At 44.8% G+C, this 18,781-nt stretch overlaps 1 protein-coding gene across 8 annotated transcripts in view; it reads left to right on the top strand.

Annotated features, from left to right (window-relative positions):
- The window catches only part of LOC119953177 (zinc finger protein 462-like), a 191,803-nt gene that overhangs the window by 26,863 nt on the left and 146,159 nt on the right, over positions 1-18,781 (top strand). For all 8 annotated transcript variants that reach the window (XM_038777148.1, XM_038777142.1, XM_038777146.1 and 5 more), the window contains one exon: positions 13,707-16,996. In XM_038777148.1, the coding sequence (XP_038633076.1) occupies positions 13,850-16,996 (3,147 nt within the window). In that variant the 5' untranslated portion in view covers positions 13,707-13,849. The remainder of the gene's footprint in view (positions 1-13,706; positions 16,997-18,781) is intronic.

Raw genomic sequence — 18,781 nt, 5'->3', positions numbered from 1 at the left:
TCCCACATCCTGGCTGGTGCTTCTGAAACTTTTTTTCTCCCCCAGCTTTGTATTTGGTTTTGTATTGTTATTGGTCTGGCTGTGTCTTGTTTCTTTCTCTTCTACTCCCACTCCCTTCCCAGAACCATGACAGAATCAACCTTCCCCATAACTTACACCCCATGAGTCTTCACATACAATGGGTCATCCTCCGCCACTACTGCTGCCACCAAAAACAGTTTCATGTCACTGTTTACCTCTGTTCAATCAGTAAGGGTAACGTAAACCAAACAGATCCTTGCTATTTTAATGTTGACACCCCACTCACTATGACCTGGTCATGTTCCTCCTATACTGTTCTAATGTAGTTCAATGCAAGCTAGAAGAAGAGCATCTCATCTTTTGATATAGGCACTTTACAGCTCTCCAGCCTTAGCATTGAGCTTAATGGTTAGATGTCTATAACCATTTACCTCCTCTGGACCCACATTTTGTTTCCGTGTTTGTCCTGTTATCAACTCCTTTGTCTTGCACAATCATCCCTCTTGCCAGTTAATCACTTCCTGCTTCCACCCTATTACAGACATTTTCTTTTTATTATTTCTCCATCCTATTTTCCTGTAACTATTTGTTTAAAAACTGTTCTATGCCAGAACCTTCCACTTTTGCTGAAAGATCAACAACCTTTAAAAATGTTTCTAATTAAGGGGCAATTTAGCGTGGCAATCCACCTACATCTTTGGGCTGTGGGACTGAGACGCGCGTGAAAAATCAAAAACCTCAAAAGATTAATTCATTTTTTTCTCCAGACTGTTCCTAACCTATCAAATGTTCCAACATGTTCTTATAATTTCAGATTTCCAACATCTGTGGTATTTTACTTTTTATGTTAGTGTGTGTGTGTGTGTGTGTGTGTGTGTGTGTGTGTGTCTCCTTCCTAGAATTAGATTTACACTAATTTCTGCTGCCGACTGGAGAGGCATCGGGAACAGTTCATACGCATTCAGCTTGGACTGTGACTGCCACCGTGTGTGCAATTGTTCTTGATGCCTTTCTGACTGGCAGGAGTTGGTGATTTTAAAATATTTAAGAGGGGTCGCTCATGGAGCTGTCTTTAGGGACGACACGGTGCAGCATAGATGGATTGGCCATGTTAAATTGCCCCTTAATTGGGAACAAAAAATAATTGGGTACTCTAAATTTACTTTTTTTAAAAGGTGCTGTCTTTAGACCCAATGTCACCTTTACTGCTTTGTTAAAAGGATGAAGTTAATTGAACAAGTTGGGAAAGTGCAGGTTTTTCCTATATAATTCAGCTAGCTCAGTTGATTGATAATACAATTCTTAATCACAGGGTAATGGTTTCAAGCCCCACAATGGGTTTCTTTTCTTAATTCTTAATTCTCCTAAGACTTATTCTTATTTTTTCCTCCAGGAACCTGTTAAATATGTATTTTATTCCCAGCATCTTGCATTTGCTTACAGAATACTATTTAGAAAGCAGTGTTGCTTTTCTTAATAGTTTACAAGACTTACTTGAATTAAAACTCTTCATCGTAAAGCTCCAAAATGAGGTCTATGATAATTTGTTAAATTTTGACCACTGAAGAAAAATATATTAGAATGCACAGTTACTGAATGAAATACATTAGTTCTTTCACTGAAGGGTAAAAACTATTTGTTGCGTTTTGATAGTCCCTCAATTTTAGGTAAGTAAGTAAACTTATCTAACAATCTGATAAAATTTCACGGTGAAGCAATTTTGAAATAAACATTAAGAAAATTAACAATTACCTCACGGTAGCATGGTGGTTAGCATCAATGCTTCACAGCTCCAGGGTCCCAGGTTCGATTCCCGGCTGGGTCACTGTCTGTGTGGAGTCTGCACGTCCTCCCCGTGTGTGCGTGGGTTTCCTCCGGGTGCTCCGGTTTCCTCCCACAGTCCAAAGATGTGCGGGTTAGGTGGATTGGCCATGCTAAATTGCCCGTAGTGTAAGGTTAATGGGGGGATTGTTGGGTTACGGGTATACGGGTTACGTGGGTTTAAGTGGGGTGATCATTGTTCGGCACAACATCGAGGGCCGAAGGGCCTGTTCTGTGCTGTACTGTTCTATGTTCTATGTTCTATGTTAATTGGGTGTAAATAGAGATGGGTGTCAATTACAAGGGGTCACTATTTCAAGGTGAGAGGGGGAAAGTTTAAGGGAGATGTGCGTGGCACTTTTTTACGCAGAGGGTGGTGGGTGCCTGGAACGCTTTGCCAGTGGATGTGGTAGAGGCGGGCACGATAGCATCATTTAAGATGCATCTGGACAGATATATGAATGGGCGGGGAACAGAGGGAAGTAGATCCTTGGAAAATAGGCGACAGGTTTAGATAAAGGATCTGGATCAACGCAGGCTGGGAGGGCCGAAGGGCCTCTTCCTGTGCTGTAATTTTCTTTGTTCTTCTATTTAATGGTCGCGTTGCGCTTAAGTGAGAGCACAACGAGGGCGTTAAATCGTAAGACAGGCCAAAATAGAGAAACTTGCCAGGCAGCGATCTGTTTGCGATCTAACTAGCCTGCTCCCGTTGGCGAAATCAGGATCCCACCGCAGCGTGTTGAGAAACTAATAACCACTACTTAAGCCCAATCTCCATACAATTAACGGAAGCGATCCCCTAATCTAAGCTCTCTTTCTCCAGCAAAGGGGACCAGCAACGTTGCGTGCAGGTGCCTGGTGTACACGGTCTGGGGTCCGGTGAGCATGGGTGTGTGTGCCGGGGGTTTGGGGGGAGGAGCAGTGGGGGGGACTGGCGGGTCCCTCTGGTTGTCAGCCTCTCACCCCCTCCAATTCCTTACTGTTATTGCATGGGATGGAGGTTATCTTGGACCCCGCAGAACGTGCCCAAGTGGTACCGGCCAGGTGGCCAGATGCCGGAGGAGGCAGCAGCATTGACAGAGGCTTGTGGCAGTGCCCCATGTGTAGGGCCCCACCCCATAACCTGAGGACCCAACGCCCATTAGGCCAGGAGGGACGCTGCGGGGGGCGGCCTGCATTGGCCCACGGTGCACAGGCATCACTGGTCTTTCGAACCGATGACGGACAGGCTGCAGGAGGCTCTGTCTCAAACCAATGACGATGCAGCACCTGTGCCATGTCCTCGCAGACAAGGCACCACGTGGAGAAGGAGTATACCCGCTCCCGATGGGTGTAAAGGTCATCGCAGCTCTGAACTTCTATGCCTCAGGATCATTCCAAAGCTCGAACGGGGACTTGTGCAGCATTTCACAACCTGCAGCCCACCAGTGCATCCATGAAATGATGGAAGCCCTGTTTGTCAAGGCAGAAAACTAAACTTTGACATGGACCAGGCCCAACAAGATGTCTGGGCAGCAGGAGGCCCTCATTCTTGCCTATTTCACATAAGACATGGCTTGGTCCGTCATTCCCCCGATTTGTCACTACTCCCCCCCCCCCCCCCCCAGAATCTGTGTGACATTACTCCATGGCACTATCAGCGGATCATGGCCGAGAGCAGAAGATGATGATAACCCACAGAGAGCTGAGCACTGCTCCTCAATCAATGCCATCGTCTGAGCCCTGCCTGTCTGCTGAGTGCTTGCTCACATCTATCACCTGCACATGTTGAGAGGGGTCTGGGGAGGAGGGAGGGGAGGCGGGGAGAAAAGAGGAGTCCAGGAACAGATTTTAATGATTTACAGAAGTGCCCCACTGCCCCACCCCGGTGCCCATTCGGTGATCCTCAACGTGCTTAGTCTTCCTTGCGTGTCCCCAGGATGCACATCAGAGGCAGCCTGCTGCTTACCTATCCCATAGCATACAATGCCAGTGGCTGGTGTCCTCTGGGCCAGAGGGCCCCAGCACAATTTCAGGCAGCACATGCTCTGCCATACCACGCTGTACCGAGTGCTGACTGCGAGAAGCACTGTTGTCAAGGGGGTGGAACTCTGGGGAGCTGGTGGCCACCATAGCCACACGATAGGATCGCACCAGGTTGACACATGCAGTTCCTCGGCTATGCCCACCTGGGACTGGGACATGCTCCACAGCGCCCCATCAAGGACCACCTGGTACTGGGTGACGTCCGCCAGCGACTAGGACATGCTGTTGAAGCGCTCAGCAATGGCCACCACTGACTGAACCCACGCCGTAGACACCTGCACTCATGCTACCAACGTGCACCAGACTCTCGACTGTGGTCGCCACCCCAGCAGTGTTGGGCACAGTGCCACGCTACAATCGGCAATGGACCTGCTGGAGTGTCGATGGCGTCCCCCTCTGAATCTCATGGCTGCACCCTATCATCTGCACCAGCTCTGGCGAAACCTGTTCCAGAGGCTCCGCTCTGACTGGGACACAGCTGAGTCCTGGGATCCAGCATATTGCTGTCTTGCCTCCGCCGTTGGAAAATCAGCAGCTGTGTGGTGCTCACCAGAATGTGCCCCAGATTCCTGACCACTACTGTTGACCACCGAGGTGTGTGTCTCTGTACTGGTGGAGGGTGGGGATAATAATCTTTATTAGTGTCACAAGTCAGCTTACATTAACACTGCAAAAAAGTTACTGTGAAATTCCCTTGTCGCCACATTCCGGCGCCTGTTCGGGTATACTGAGGGAGAATTCGGAATGTGCAATTCACGTAACAAGCACGTCTTTCGGGACTTGTGGGGGGAAATCGGAGCACCCGGAGGAAACCCACGCAGACACTGGGAGAACGTGCAGACTCCGCATAGGCAGTGACCCAAGCCGGGAATCGAATCCGGTTCCTGGCGCCGTGAAGCAACAGTGCTGCCCTGATAGCTGTGTCATGAGAACGGTGGCGTCCTGGGAGCTCTGCTCCAGAGGTGTTCTCTTGGGGGGGGGGGGGGGGGGGGGTCAGAGGGCTGTGCTGGTTTCTCAATCACATAGGAGCATCAGTGCCAGTGTTAGAGATGGATTCTAATCGAAAATATGAATGGGGCTGGTTTAGCGCAGTGACCTAAATAGCTGGCTTGTAATGCAGAACAAGGCAGCAGCGCGGGTTTAGTTCTCATATTGGCCTCCCCGAACAGGTGCCGGAATGTGGCGACTAGGGGCTTTTCAGAGTAACTTCATTGCAGTGTCAATGTAAGCCTACTTGTGACAATAAAGATTATTATTGTAACATCCAGTGCAGATCCATGAGTATCCCTCACTCCTATGCAACCACATCCTGTTCATAGAAAATAGGAATAGGAGGCCATTTGGCCCTTCAAGCCTACTCTGCCATTCATTACGATCATGGATGATCATCCAACTCAGCAGCCTGATCCTACCTTCCCCCATTTCCTTTAATCCCCTTCACCCCAACTGCTATATCTAACTGCTGCTTAATATTTTGACCCCAACTACTTACTGCGGCACCAAATTCCACAGGTTGACCACTCTCTGGGTGAAGAAATTTCTCCTCGTCTCTGTCTTAAGTGGTCTCAGACTGGTCTCAGACAATCCTCAGACTTTGACTTCTGGTTCTGGACACTTCACCATCGGGGACATCCTTCTTGCATCTACCCTGTCTAGCCAGTGCCAACAGCTGCAAAGCCTGTGGATTAATGGACATGTGGTCAGTGGGAGGGATGTATCAGTCTGAATGGCATTAACAATTTCGGTTTGACAGGCCATCTGGTTGAGGGCCGGTGAAGCATCACCTCAGCACCATGTGCCAGTCTCTACGGTGGTCAGTGCTCTGTCCTTGGCCACCAAGATAAGTGGAAGAAAGTGTAGAGGGGGCAGTGGGAGTCTGGAATTTGCTGCCCAGGTTGGTGATGGAGGCAGAAACCCAAAACTCTTGTTAAAAAGTACCTGGATCTGCACCTTAAATGCTGTAAGCTACAGGGCTATGGACTGGTGCAACAGGTGGTATTAGAAAGGGCACCTGGGTGCCCTAGGGCTGGCATGGAAAAGATGAGCTGAATGGCCTCCTTTGCTGCAAAATTTCTATGCTTCTAAAAGCATCTCCCACTTTAAAAAGTCATGAGCTCTGACATTGCTTCTTGGCATTTCAAGGAGTGTTCTCCCTATAGTGTTGTGGCATAAATAAATGCAACCAGATTTAACTGTTGACAAGAACAAAGAACAGCATCGGAGCAGGCTCTTCGGCCCTCCAAGCCTGAGCCCATCACGATGCCTCTCTGAACTAAAACCTTTTGCACTACCGGGGACCGTATCCCTCTATCCCCATCCTATTCATGTATTCGTCATGACATCGCTATTGTATCTGCTTCCACCCCCACCCCCCAACTCCGTAGCAGTGCATTTGAGGCACTCGCCACCCTCTGTGTAAAAAAATATTTGAATCGCGCATCCCCTCTAAACTTCCCACTCGCACCTTAGACCTATGTCCCTGAGTAATCGACTTTTGCACCCTGGGGGAAATAGTGTCTGTCTGTCTAATCTGTCCATGTCACTCATAATTTTGTAAACCTCGATCAGGTCACCCCTTAACTTCTGTAGTTCCAGTGAAAAAAGTCCGAGTCCCAGCTCTGATCCCTGTGGAACACCACTAGACACAGCGTTCTAGTCAGAAGAGCACCCTTCCACCTCTACCCTCTCTTCTATGACCTAGCCAGTTTTTTATCCATCTTGCCAGCTCACCTCTGATCCCGTGTGACTTCACCTTTTGTACCATTCTGCCATGAGGGATCTTGTCAAGGCTTTACTGAAGTCCATGTAGAACAACAGGGCAGCACGGTAGCATGGTGGTTAGCATAAATGCTTCACAGCTCCAGGGTCCCAAGTTCAGTTCCCGGCTGGGTCACTGTCTGTGCGGAGTCTGCACGTCCTCCCCGTGTGTGCGTGGGTTTCCTCCGGGTGCTCCGGTTTCCTCCCACAGTCCAAAGATGTGCGGGTTAGGTGGATTGGCCATGCTAAATTGCCCGTAGTGTCCTAAAAAGTAAGGTTAAGGGCGGGGGGGGGGGGGGGGGGGGGGGGGTTGGGTTACGGGTATAGGGTGGATACGTGGGTTTGAGTAGGGTGATCATTGCTCGGCACAACATCGAGGGCCGAAGGGCCTGTTCTGTGCTGTACTGTTCTATGTTCTAACATCCACTGCCCTAGCCTCATCAATCATCTTTGCAACTTCCTCAAATAACTCAAAAGAAACAACAAAGAAAATTACACCACAGGAACAGTCCCTTCGGTCCTCCAAGCCTGCACCAACCAAGCTGCCTTTCTGAACTAAAACACCCTACCCTTCCGGCGACCATTTCCCTCTACTCCCATCCTATTCATTTATTTGTCAAGACATCCCTTAAAAGTCATTATCATATCTGCTTCCACTACCTTCCCCGGCAGCGAGTTCCAGACTTCCACCACCCTTTAAACCTTGCCCCTCGCACCTTAAACCTATGCCTCCTATTAATTTACTCTTCCACCCTGGGAAAAAGCTTCTGACTATCTACTCTGTTCATGCCCCTCATTATCTTGTACACTTCTGTCGGGTCGCCCCTCAACCTCTGTCATTCCAGTGCGAACCAACCAAGTTTCTCCAACCTCTCTTCATAGCTAATGCACTTCATACCAGGCTACATCCTGGTCAACCTTTTCTGTACCCTCTCCAAAGCCTCCACATCCTGCTGGTAGTGTGGCGACCAAGATTTAACATTCTGGCTTCAACTAATTGATAATTCACTCAATTCGGCCAAACTGTCTATCAATTTTAAGAGATATATGCATTTAAATATCTTGGTTCCACTTTCCCATAGCATTGCTTGCCAATTTTCCAAATTAGCCACACCTGCATCTATCATTAATTAGAAAAACACAGTATTCGCTAAGAAATTATATCTCTAGACTGGCTGTTTCCATAGAAAACTGCCCAGTTTTTACCATACAATGTGGCCTTTTAGCTAGTTGACGTCAATGATCTCGCAGTCTCAAGCGGCCTGCAAAATGTGAAACCTTAAGAAAGAAATTAAAGACTGTTATCTGGATTAACTCTTAGTGGGTTCCCAGCTATTTGTTGCACTGAAGTAATGAAATGAAAATCGCTTATTGTCACAAGTAGGCTTCAAATGAAGTTACTGTGAAAAGCCCCTAGTCGCCACATTCCGGCGCCTGTTCGGGGAGGCTGTTACGGGAATCGAACCATGTTGCTGGCCTGCCTTGGTCTTCTTTCAAAGCCAGCGATTTAGCCCTGTGCTTAATATGATTATAGTTAATTATTCTTAATGAGTTCTCAATTAAACCTCTATCATCTCCCCTTACTTTTATGGTTATAGCTGATTAGAAAATTCAATTTCTATCACCCTCATAATCTTGTACACTTCTATCAGGTCACCCCTCAACCTCTCATTCCAGTGAGAACCAACCAAGTTTCTCCAACCTCTCTTCATAACTAATGCCCTTCATACCAGGCTACATCCTGGTAATTCTTTTCTGTACCTTCTCCAAAGCCTCCACATCCTGCTGCCAGTGTGGTGACCAGAATTGAACACTCTATTCCAAGTGCGGCCTAGCTAAGGTTGTATAATGCTGCAACATGACTTGCCAATTTTTAAATTCAATACCCTGGCCAATGAAGGCAAGCATGCTGTATACCTTCTTGACTACCTTCTCCACCTGCGTTGCCACTTTCAGTGACCTCTGTATCTGTACAGCCAGATTCCTCTGCCTAGCAATACTCTTGAGAGTTCTGCCATTTATTATTTCCCATCTGTATTAGACCTTCCAAAGTGCATTACCTCACATTTGTCCGGATTAAACGTCATCTACCATCTCTCCGCCCAAGTTTCCAACCAATCTATATCCTGCTGTGTCCATGGTCCTCATCGCTATCTGCAATTCCACCAACCTTTGTGTCGTCTGCAAATTTTCTAATCAAACGAGTTACATTTTCCTCCAAATTATTTATATATTAGAAACAGCAAATGTCCCAGCACTGATCCTTGAGGAACGCCACTAGTCACAGCCCTCCATTCAGAAACACGCCCTTCCACTCTTCTATGACCGAACCAGTTCTGTATCCATCTTGCCAGCTCACCTCTGATCCCGTGCGACTTCACCTTCTGTACCAGTCTGCCATGAGGGAGCTTGTCAAAGGTTTTACTGAAGTCCATGTAGACAACGTCCACTATCCTTCCCTCATCAATCATCTTTGTCACTTCCTCTCAAAACTTGATCAAGTTAGTGAAGCAAGACCTCCCCTTCTCAAAACCATGTTGCCTCTCGCTTATACGTCCACTTATTTCCAAATGGGAGTAAGTCCTGTCTCGAAGAATCCTCTCCAATAATTTCCCTGCCACTGACGTAAGACTCACCGGCCTGTAATTACCTGGATTATCCTTGCTATCCTTCTTAAATAAAGGAACAACATTGGCTATTCTCCAATCCTCTGGGACCTCCTGTAGCCAGTGAGGATACAAAGATTTCTCTCAAGGCCCCAGCAATTTCCTTCCTTGCCTCTCAGTATTCTGGGGAATATCCCATCAGGTCCTGGGGACTTGTCGATCTTAATGTTTTTCAAGACCCCCAATACCTCCTTTTTGATCTCAACATGACCCAAACTATCTATACAGCCTTCCCCAGACTCATCATCCACCAAATCCTTCTCGTTGGTGAATACTGATGCAAAGTACTCATTTAATACCTTGCTCGTTTCCTCTGGCTTCATGCATAGATTACCTCCCCTGTCCTTGTGTGGGCCAACCCTCTCGCTCTTTATATATGTATAAAAAGCCTTGGGAATTTTCCTTCATCCTGCCGGCCAATTACTTTTCATGACCCCTTTTAGCCCTCCTGACTCCTTGCTTAAGTTTCTTTCTACTTTCCTTGTATTCCACACTTTCTTTGTGTGTTCCCAGCCTCCTAGCCTTGACAAATGCTTCAATTTTTCTTTTTGACTGGGCTTACAATATCTCCCAATATCCCCCCCACCCCCCCCCCCCAAATACCCGGTCCAGTACGGCCCCTTCCCTAGTTGGAATATCTACATACTTTTTCAAGAAGCCCTCCTGGGTGCTCCTTACAATGCCCCATCCACATCCCTAGCACTAAGTGAGTCCCAGTCAATATAGGGGAAGTTAAAATCACCCACCACAGCAGCCCTGTTACTTTTACAACATACCAAAATCTGCCTAATAAAATATATTGACTTAATTTCAGAGCAAAATAATAATTTGATCTCTGAGTCTGTAGGTTGACTACATTCCAGACGGGATTTAATGTTGGTTTGACCTGCAGTAAACTTAATTGCACTGTTTCTTTTATCGAAATGTGTGCATGGGATGTGGGCTTTGCTGGCTCGGCCAGCATTTGTTCCCCTAAATGCCCTTGGGAAGGTGGTGGTGAGCTGCCTTTTTGAGCTGCTGCAGGAACTCCCTCGTGCTGTTGGGAAGGGTGTTCAGGAATTTGCCCCAGTGACAATAAAGGAATACAATATATTTCCAAATCAGGATGGTGTTGACTTGGAGGGCAACTTGCAGTAGTGGTGTTCCCATGAATCTGCTGCCCCTAGCTTGTAGAGATCACTGGTTTGGAATGTGCTGTTGAAGGAGCCTTGGTGAGTTGCTTCAGTGCATCTTATAGATGTTACACACTGCTGCTACTGTGCCTCGGTGGTGGAGGTAGTGGATGCAGAAGGTGCTGGAAAGGGTGGCAAACAAGCTGGCTGCATTGTCCTTCGTTGTATTGAGCTTCTTGTGTTGTTGGGGCAGCATTCATCCAGGAGAGTGGAAGGTATTCTATCACAATCCTGACTAGACCATTGTAAATAGTGGTCAGACTTTGTGGAGTCAGGATGCTGAGATTGGAAGAATTGAGCAATGCTAATGCCATTGAATGTGAAACAAAAATGGTTAGATTCTCTCTTGTTGCAGATGGCCATTGCCTGGCACTTGTGTGGCGCAGATGTTACCTGCCACTTATCTGCAGGTCTTGCTGCGTATAGGCATGGACTATTTCGATGTCTGAGTTGCGGTGAATGTGCGAACATCCCCACTTCTGACCTCCTGGAGGGAAGGTCATTGAAGCAGCTGAAGATGGTTGGGCGTAAGACACTACACTGAGGAACTCCTGCAGTGATGTCCTAGGACTGAGATGATTGGAGTCCAACAACCACAGCCATCTCCTTTGTGGTAGCTATGACTCCAATGAGTGGAGAAACGTTCCAATGATTCCCATAGACTCCAGACTTGCTAAGTTGTCTTGGTATTGCGCTCTGTCAAAAGTTACCTTGATATCAAAGTCTGTCACTCTCCCCTTTTCTCTTCAGTTGTTTTGCCCATGTTTGGACCAAGGTTATAGTCCGACCATGCGCTGAGAGTCCTTGGCAGGACCCAAACTGAGCGTTATTGCTGAGTAAGTGCTCCTTCACAATACTGTTGATTATATCTTCCATCACTTTGTTGATGATTGAGAGTAGACTGAGAGGGCAGTACTTGACCACATTGGATTTATCCTGCTTTTTGTGTATAGGATGTACCTGGATAATTTTCCACATTGCTGGATAGGTGCCAGTGTTGTAGTTGTACTGGACCTTGGCTGTAATGCTGGTGTCTGGACATGGTATGGAATGATTCATTGAATATAACGTTGTCAGGCAGCTGCTTGACTAGTCTGTGGGACTACTCTCCGAAGTTTGGCATCAATCCTCAGATGGTAATAAGGAGGTCAATGGGCTGGGATTGCTGTTGTTTCCATTGCCTAGTCAGTGCTGGTTTCATTCCTTTTACACTTTATATTGGTTTGATACAACTGAGTGGCCTTTAAGAGGATATTTAGAGTCAAACACATGGGCCGGGATTCTCCCTTCTGGGGACTAAGTCCCCACGCCGGCAGGAAAAGCGGGGCCAACCACTCCGGCGTCAACAATCTCCAAAAGTAAGGAATTCTCCTTACTTTCGGAGGCTAGGTGGACGCTGGAGATGTTTGGCGCCGCTCCAGTCGGCGCCGAAGTTCGCGCATGCACGGACCGGCCGGTGTATTTCTGTGCATGCGTGGGGTTCTCTTGTCTGCGCTGGCCCCTGGGCAATATGGCGGAGCCCTACAGGGGCCTGGTGCGGAGGAAAGAAGTGCCCCCATGAAACAAGCCCACCCGCAGATCGGTGGGCCCCGAACGCGGGCCAGGCCACCATGGGGGTGCCCCCTGAGGACCGCCGCCCCCCGCGCGCGAGCGCCCCCACCCCCCACCCCCCACCCCCCACACTCACCTGCCAGGTCCCGCTGTGTGTGAGGTGAGTAATTCACGCCGGCGGGACTGGCCAAAAATGGACTGCCGCTCGGCCCATCGAGACCTGGAGAATCGCCGGGCCGGGGGGGGGGGGGGGGCTGCAAAAAAGCGCTGGAGAATAGGGCAGCCGGTGGCGGGGCAGGATTCGCGCCTCCCCTGGGAATTCTCCAACCCGGCAGGGGGTCGGAGAATCCCAGCCATGTTGTCGGTTTGGGATCATGTGTAGGCCAAACGAGTTAAAGATGTCAGATTTCCTTTCCTCTGGGAAATGAATGAACCAGATGGGTTTTTGCAATAATCAACAATAGTTATGTGGTCACTATTACGAGCTTTTAATTCTGGTTCCACAGTCCAAAGATGTGCAGGTTAGGTGGATTGGCCATGATAAATTCCCCTTAGTGTCCAAAATTGCCCTTCGTGTTGGGTGGGGTTGCTGGGTTATGGGGATAGGGTGGAGGTGTTAACCTTGGGTAGGGTGCTCTTTCCGGGGGCTGGTGCAGACTCGATGGGCCGAATGGCCTCCTTCTGCACTGTAAATTCTATGTAAATCTATGTAAGAGCCAAGCGGGCCCAAAATATTAACTCTGTCCTTACAATGCTGCCAGACTAGCTATGTTTTTCCAGCATCCTTTGTTGTTTCCCAGAACATTAGCCTGAGCTTCTTTATTAATAGCCTTGTGGCATTTCTACAACGCAACTGCCTCCACCTTAAGGCCATTATATCAAAAAGAATCCAAATCCTGTCACAATAAAGGAGAAAAGTCTCTGTTCTCTCTGCTCCATGATACACCTACTAATTTAAAATCCTTTGTTTTTTATTACACATTTGTTTGCAAGGATGTTACAGAATTGAGGCATTACACATCACTGGAAAGATTGTACAATTTAGAGCTGTTCTTTTTAGAAAAGAGAAGTCTTCGAAGCAATCTTATGAATCGGTAGAAAAGGGTATATGATGTGGAGAGAATATTTTAACTTAAGGGAGATTCCAAAACTAGTCCATAAATAGAAGATACTAATAAATCTAGTAGGGAAAAAGGCGAAATTACTTGGAGGTGCTGAAGGTGTTCATTACCCCAGGAAGTGGTTGAAGCATATGCTTCAAAAGTAAGGTGGAGCAGTACATGAGAAAAACAAAGTAGACAAATTGAAAGGCTGAAATGGGAAGAGAGTCAGGCGGAGTATAAACACCAGTTAATACGGTAGAGTCGCCAAAGGTTGCTTTCCTCTTTGAGGGGGCGAGCTGACTGGTGGTGATTTAACCTGAGGATCATCACACCTCAGGCAAGGTTGAGACCTCAACCGATATGGAAATTGAACACGCACTGCTGAGCTCGCTCTGCCAGCTGTCTAACCAACTGAGCTAAAATGGTCCTGGTTTACTGGAACTATAGCCCCCATCACAGAAGCTACTTGCTCTTGTCCAGGGGACATGACTCGTCAGTGTCATGTTTGTATAGACTGATTGAACCAACTGCTCTGTTTATGTGCTGTACATTCTATATAGTTTATTGTGACATTTCTCCTCTGTGTGCAGGACAAGACTTAAGATTTCAGAATGAGAATGCCTTCAATGAGGATTTGATCCCCAGCAGTCACCATGTTCAATTGCTTGACCATTTGCAGATCAGTGATGAGAATTGCTGTGATCAGTATGGATACAAAACGTTCAAGGAAAGTATGAGTCCCTTTTGTGAAACTATTGAGAAATTAGGAATAACAGAAGAATCAAATAAACAAGTTGCCCTTTCCAATTGTAATTTAAATGCCAATGTGAAATTTGCCAGCAAGCAGGTGGTTGATGTGTATGATATTGCACATGATAACGAATGCAATAAACACCAGTTTTCCACCAAGAAGTCAGAATTGGATCATCACCTGCTAATGGACACCATGAACACTGCTTCATACAGTGCTGAGGAACTGGAAATTAAAGGCCTGGGACCTGAAAAACTTAACAAAACTATTTTAGGAGTAAGTAAAGAAACTAAATTAGCTGAAGATTTGTTGTTTCTTACTTCAGATGGAGGTCAGAATAATATATCAAAACAGATCAATTCTTATAGACAAACCAAAGATGGGACAGAACTAGAAGTAGATGGAAAATTAGTTACAAAGACTGATAAAATGTCAAGCTTGTGGTGTGAATATCACACGTTTAGTAAACAGTGCTTTGAAGATCACACACAAAAACTGCACAGTGACTATGAATTTGCCAAACAAACTCCAACCACAGTGGGGCTGCCGTACTCAGGATGTGATGCAAATGATGTGAATTTTCAAGTTGATTCAACTAATTATGATCCTCTGATCAGAGAGACAATAGTGGGAAAAAGTGATCCAATTAGACCTGAATGTGAAAATCCTGTCACAAATATCACAGGCATCCCAAAAATAGCTGGTTGCGAGTCTTCAGAGAACGCGCCACAGGAATCTGGCCAAAAAATGAGAAGAACATTAAAACTTAAAAAAAGGAGAACTGTATTCTATATAAAACGACTATGTCTGTTTCATTGTATTATTTGTCCATTTCACACTTTGTATCATCGTTGTGTCTTACGCCATGTCAGAAATGTGCACCTCCACCCGAGTGGAAGACGTAAAGTTAAACGTTGTGTTAGTTTTTCCAGTGACTTAAGAACATTGAAACTTTGTAAAGGGGAATACACTTTTAAAAAGTTCAATTTGAACAACAGTGTGTTGCCTTTAAAAATAAATTACTTTCCTACAGTAAAACCAGATACTGGTGTAAGAAGTGAAGATGTAAATTTGGTACCCTCTATTACAAAACCATTGTTCTGCTTTAGTCAATTGGATATTACTGAATCAGAAAGTTGCTTAAGCAAGCAACACATCGATTCACACTGTGAAGCATCATTGGTACAGCAGATTAGTGATCAAATCCAATTGTCAGTCCCTTGTCTTCTGGTTAATGACTCAAATACTAATGCAAGTTCAAAAATGTTTAAAGAGACGATTGGTGTCTCTTCATGTTTCTCAACCTTAATGACTCCTTACAAGAAGGCAGCTTACGGTGATCTGAATATTAAAGCTCTGCCGCCTTCTAGTAAATGCCTATCATTGGAAGCCATTGTGAAAAACCTGAAAAGTCGCATGATATCGGCAATCAAATGCAGGCCAGCAGTTGCTTTGCTCAACGATCGAACTGCAAAGCCTAAACGAAGCATTCCATTTTGTAGAACAACAGAGGAGCAGCGTACTAAGTGGGCGATGGAGGCATATAGCTTCTTAAAACAGCAGAAGATTGAAAGAGCAGCAGAGTTTTCCTTGTGTGGTGGTGATGATTCTCTCCTTGGTGCGATTGCTGAAATTGAGGTGGTGCTATCTGATACAGATGATGATAACTATTCACAGGTTTACAGAAATTATGGTACTTTGTATGAAAACTTGGCAAAAGCAGCAGAAGACAAAAGCAAAATTCTGTGTCCGACATCAAGTGCAAGAAAGAAACCACAAATTGTTTGTACTGGGGTGTATAGATGTGATTTGTGTCCTTTTTCAAATGCTAACATTATGTCTGTCCTTTCACACTACCACAGACAACACCCTGAAGAGAATATGTCATGCAACAGGATCAGGAAATACAGCCAAAATATGAACTTGCATAGAGAGATAGATTTGCCTTCGCCCATACGCACCTTGTTTTTGTTTGATTCTGAATCTACTGATCCAGTTGTACCTTGCTTTGGTGAATCTAATGAAATGTGTTTCTGTGAATATTGTTCATACAGCGGAGACTGGGTTTCTTTATTTGAGCATTGCCAAAAAACTCATGCATCTATAAAAATAGACGAAACTTGTGACCAGAAAAAATCACCGAGGAAAATTTTCAACAATATGCAAGTCAGGGCACCACTAGAATCCACTTCCACTTCAACCTTCAGTAGTGAACCACAGGTGGTGTTTCAGTGCCAGGTCTGTAATTTTACCTGCTCATCAAGACGAGTTATTTGTAGACATTATTGCATCAGGCAGAGCATTACTTGTGCGCAAGTTGAAGACTCCGATATTGTTTACAAATGTGCCTTGTGTATGTTTACTCATTTAACTCAGCAAGGACTCATTAATCACTATCTCATCTACCATGATATTGAACCGCCGTGTAGCTCGCATGGCATGAAGACAGGCCATAATGAACTTGTTTCACTAGCATCCAACGATGATGATCTGAAAGCTGGTATGGAAAAACAGAAATGCATGCTTTGTTCATTTAAGGCTATTACTCAAAAAGAACTTTTGTTCCATTATAAATTGCGACATCCCAGATTTTATTCCCAAAATAGGTGCACTATTGAGTGTAAAAATAATGCCAACTTGCATGTAACTAACCTAGACCCGCAATTTTATGAAATAAAAAAATTCAGAGAGAATGGAAGTGAATGTGTAAATGCTATGTTGGAGTGGGGAGTGAGTACAGCAAGTGTGGTTAATACAAAGGAACCGTTAACCTTTAATGACAGCAATGAACTGGAATTCATCATCTGTAAAGGAAATCAAAGCTCAGTAACAGCTATGCCAGTCAGACAGCACTTGAGAAATCAGAACAACAGCCCAAACTATTGTGAACGGAAAATGAACAATTCTTTCACCATGGCTATAAATTCAATAAATGTAACAAGTTTGCCACACAAACAATTTTCTCTGTCGACAAGTGGTAGTCGGTGCTTGGAATATAACCTCATAATGCCAGAAAAGCAAAATGTTGACAACAGTGACTTTTTCTGTGAATTTGGCGACCCTTTGAATACAAGGACAGACCAGGAATGTATATTCAGTGCTGAAGATGACTGGCATCAAGGAGACCTGGTATGGTTGGCTGATTCTTAATTTCACTTTTTTGTTGTAACATAGAGATTGGAGATAGTGAGGAATAAATTTATTCTGTTTGAAACTTAAAAGTAACTCCCTCTACTTAATGCTCCCATTTAGTGCCTTGCCTAAGTCAAGCTTAGCTTCAATGTTTTAGTCCATTTTTGATTAATTTTGTTTGTATGAAAAATATTATGATCGGGGCAATTTGATGTGAAATATTTATTTCTTCAGATAATGTAAAAGACCTTGTTAACTTTGGATGATATTAATTCAGGATATATGTGTAATTTAACTTGTTTCGGACAAAGTAAATTTCCAAAGTTATTTCTCCTTTATGTTTTTGTTGTAACTGCAATTGTTTATTTTGCATAAGCCAAATTGTTTTAATTCCAGATTTCTGCAGAAATTTGTTAATTAAACAAATTAACTTGAATTTTTTACATTCCATATATGGTACGTTATGCAGGCAGCAAAATCTAAGGTGGCATCCGCTCAAAAAAAATTTCTTAATTTGAATCATTCTGATCTCATGGAAAATCTTTTCCACGTGAATTATGTTCTTTATACACCTCATCACTGGAATCTGACGCAGGTGTCACAAACCACGCTGATGTTGTGCGAGGGTATCCCAACTCGGAATATCAGTTTGTGGGGATGTATAGTTTTGTTTTTGCAATGGTGTGCAGAGTCAAGTGAAACCCCCTTTGAGAATAAGCAGCCCAATTGTGTAAGAATTAATAACTGCTATTTATTAAATTATAGAAAAGACAAATACACATGAACAGGACTATACTACACTAAGACAATTAAGTATATGAATTACTAAAACACACAGATTATGTAGAATGTACCCTTTGTTCCAAAATATACCTATGATCCCTAAACTCCTTAAGTTCTCCCCTTTCCTTAAATAACATCCAAATCAAATAGATATATTTGTCAAAACCAGCTTATAGTTACCATACATTACAGGGTATAATCAAGTGTGGGACATGTCTTGTCCTGGTCCAGCGAAGATATTTAAATCACCTTTACAATGGTTCCTGCACCACCTCGGTTCTAAGACTTCAAGCTGTTGGATGTAAAACTGGCCTCCAGGCTGCTATATGTAAAATGGCACCCCTGCTTCTGAGGGTGCTGACAATTATACCATCATTCCCTTTTGATTCTGCATTCTGTGTATTTGGCTGTCTGCCCCTCTCACAAAAGCAATAAATTAACTTTGTGCATACCTTTTAAAAAAAAATGAAATAAATAAATAAATAAATTTGAGTACCCAATTGTTTTTTTCCAATGAAGAGGCAATTTAGCATGGCCAATCTACCTGCCCTGCACATCTTTGGGTTGTAGGAGTGAGACCCACAGACACGGGAGAATTGTGCAAATGCCACACAGACAGTGACCCGGGGGATGTGATCAAACCCGTGTCCTCGGCGCTGTGAGGCAGCAGTGCTGACCAAACTTGTGCATACCTAAATGATCTCCCAATTTCTAAATAAGTTGTTTCTACTAATAGGCGATTCACACCTGATTCTAGCTAGATGTCTGCTAATCTTGTTACTGGTAAAGACTCCTCTCAGCCGGTCTTTTGAATACTGGCTACTGTTGTCACTAGGAAGATTTCTACTTGTTTCTGGGACGATTGCATCCTATTATGTCTTGTTAAATTCACGTTACTGCTGTTAAGAGGCAAATTCATTACATGGCAGATTGCACAATAAAGCTCGGATACTTGTAGATTAACATTTTATTTACTGAATTTTTAAAAAATTCTAACCT

Source organism: Scyliorhinus canicula, chromosome 18 (genome assembly GCF_902713615.1).
Source record: "Scyliorhinus canicula chromosome 18, sScyCan1.1, whole genome shotgun sequence".
Taxonomy (NCBI): domain Eukaryota; kingdom Metazoa; phylum Chordata; class Chondrichthyes; order Carcharhiniformes; family Scyliorhinidae; genus Scyliorhinus; species Scyliorhinus canicula.
This window is presented reverse-complemented; position numbering and strand designations above follow the sequence as displayed.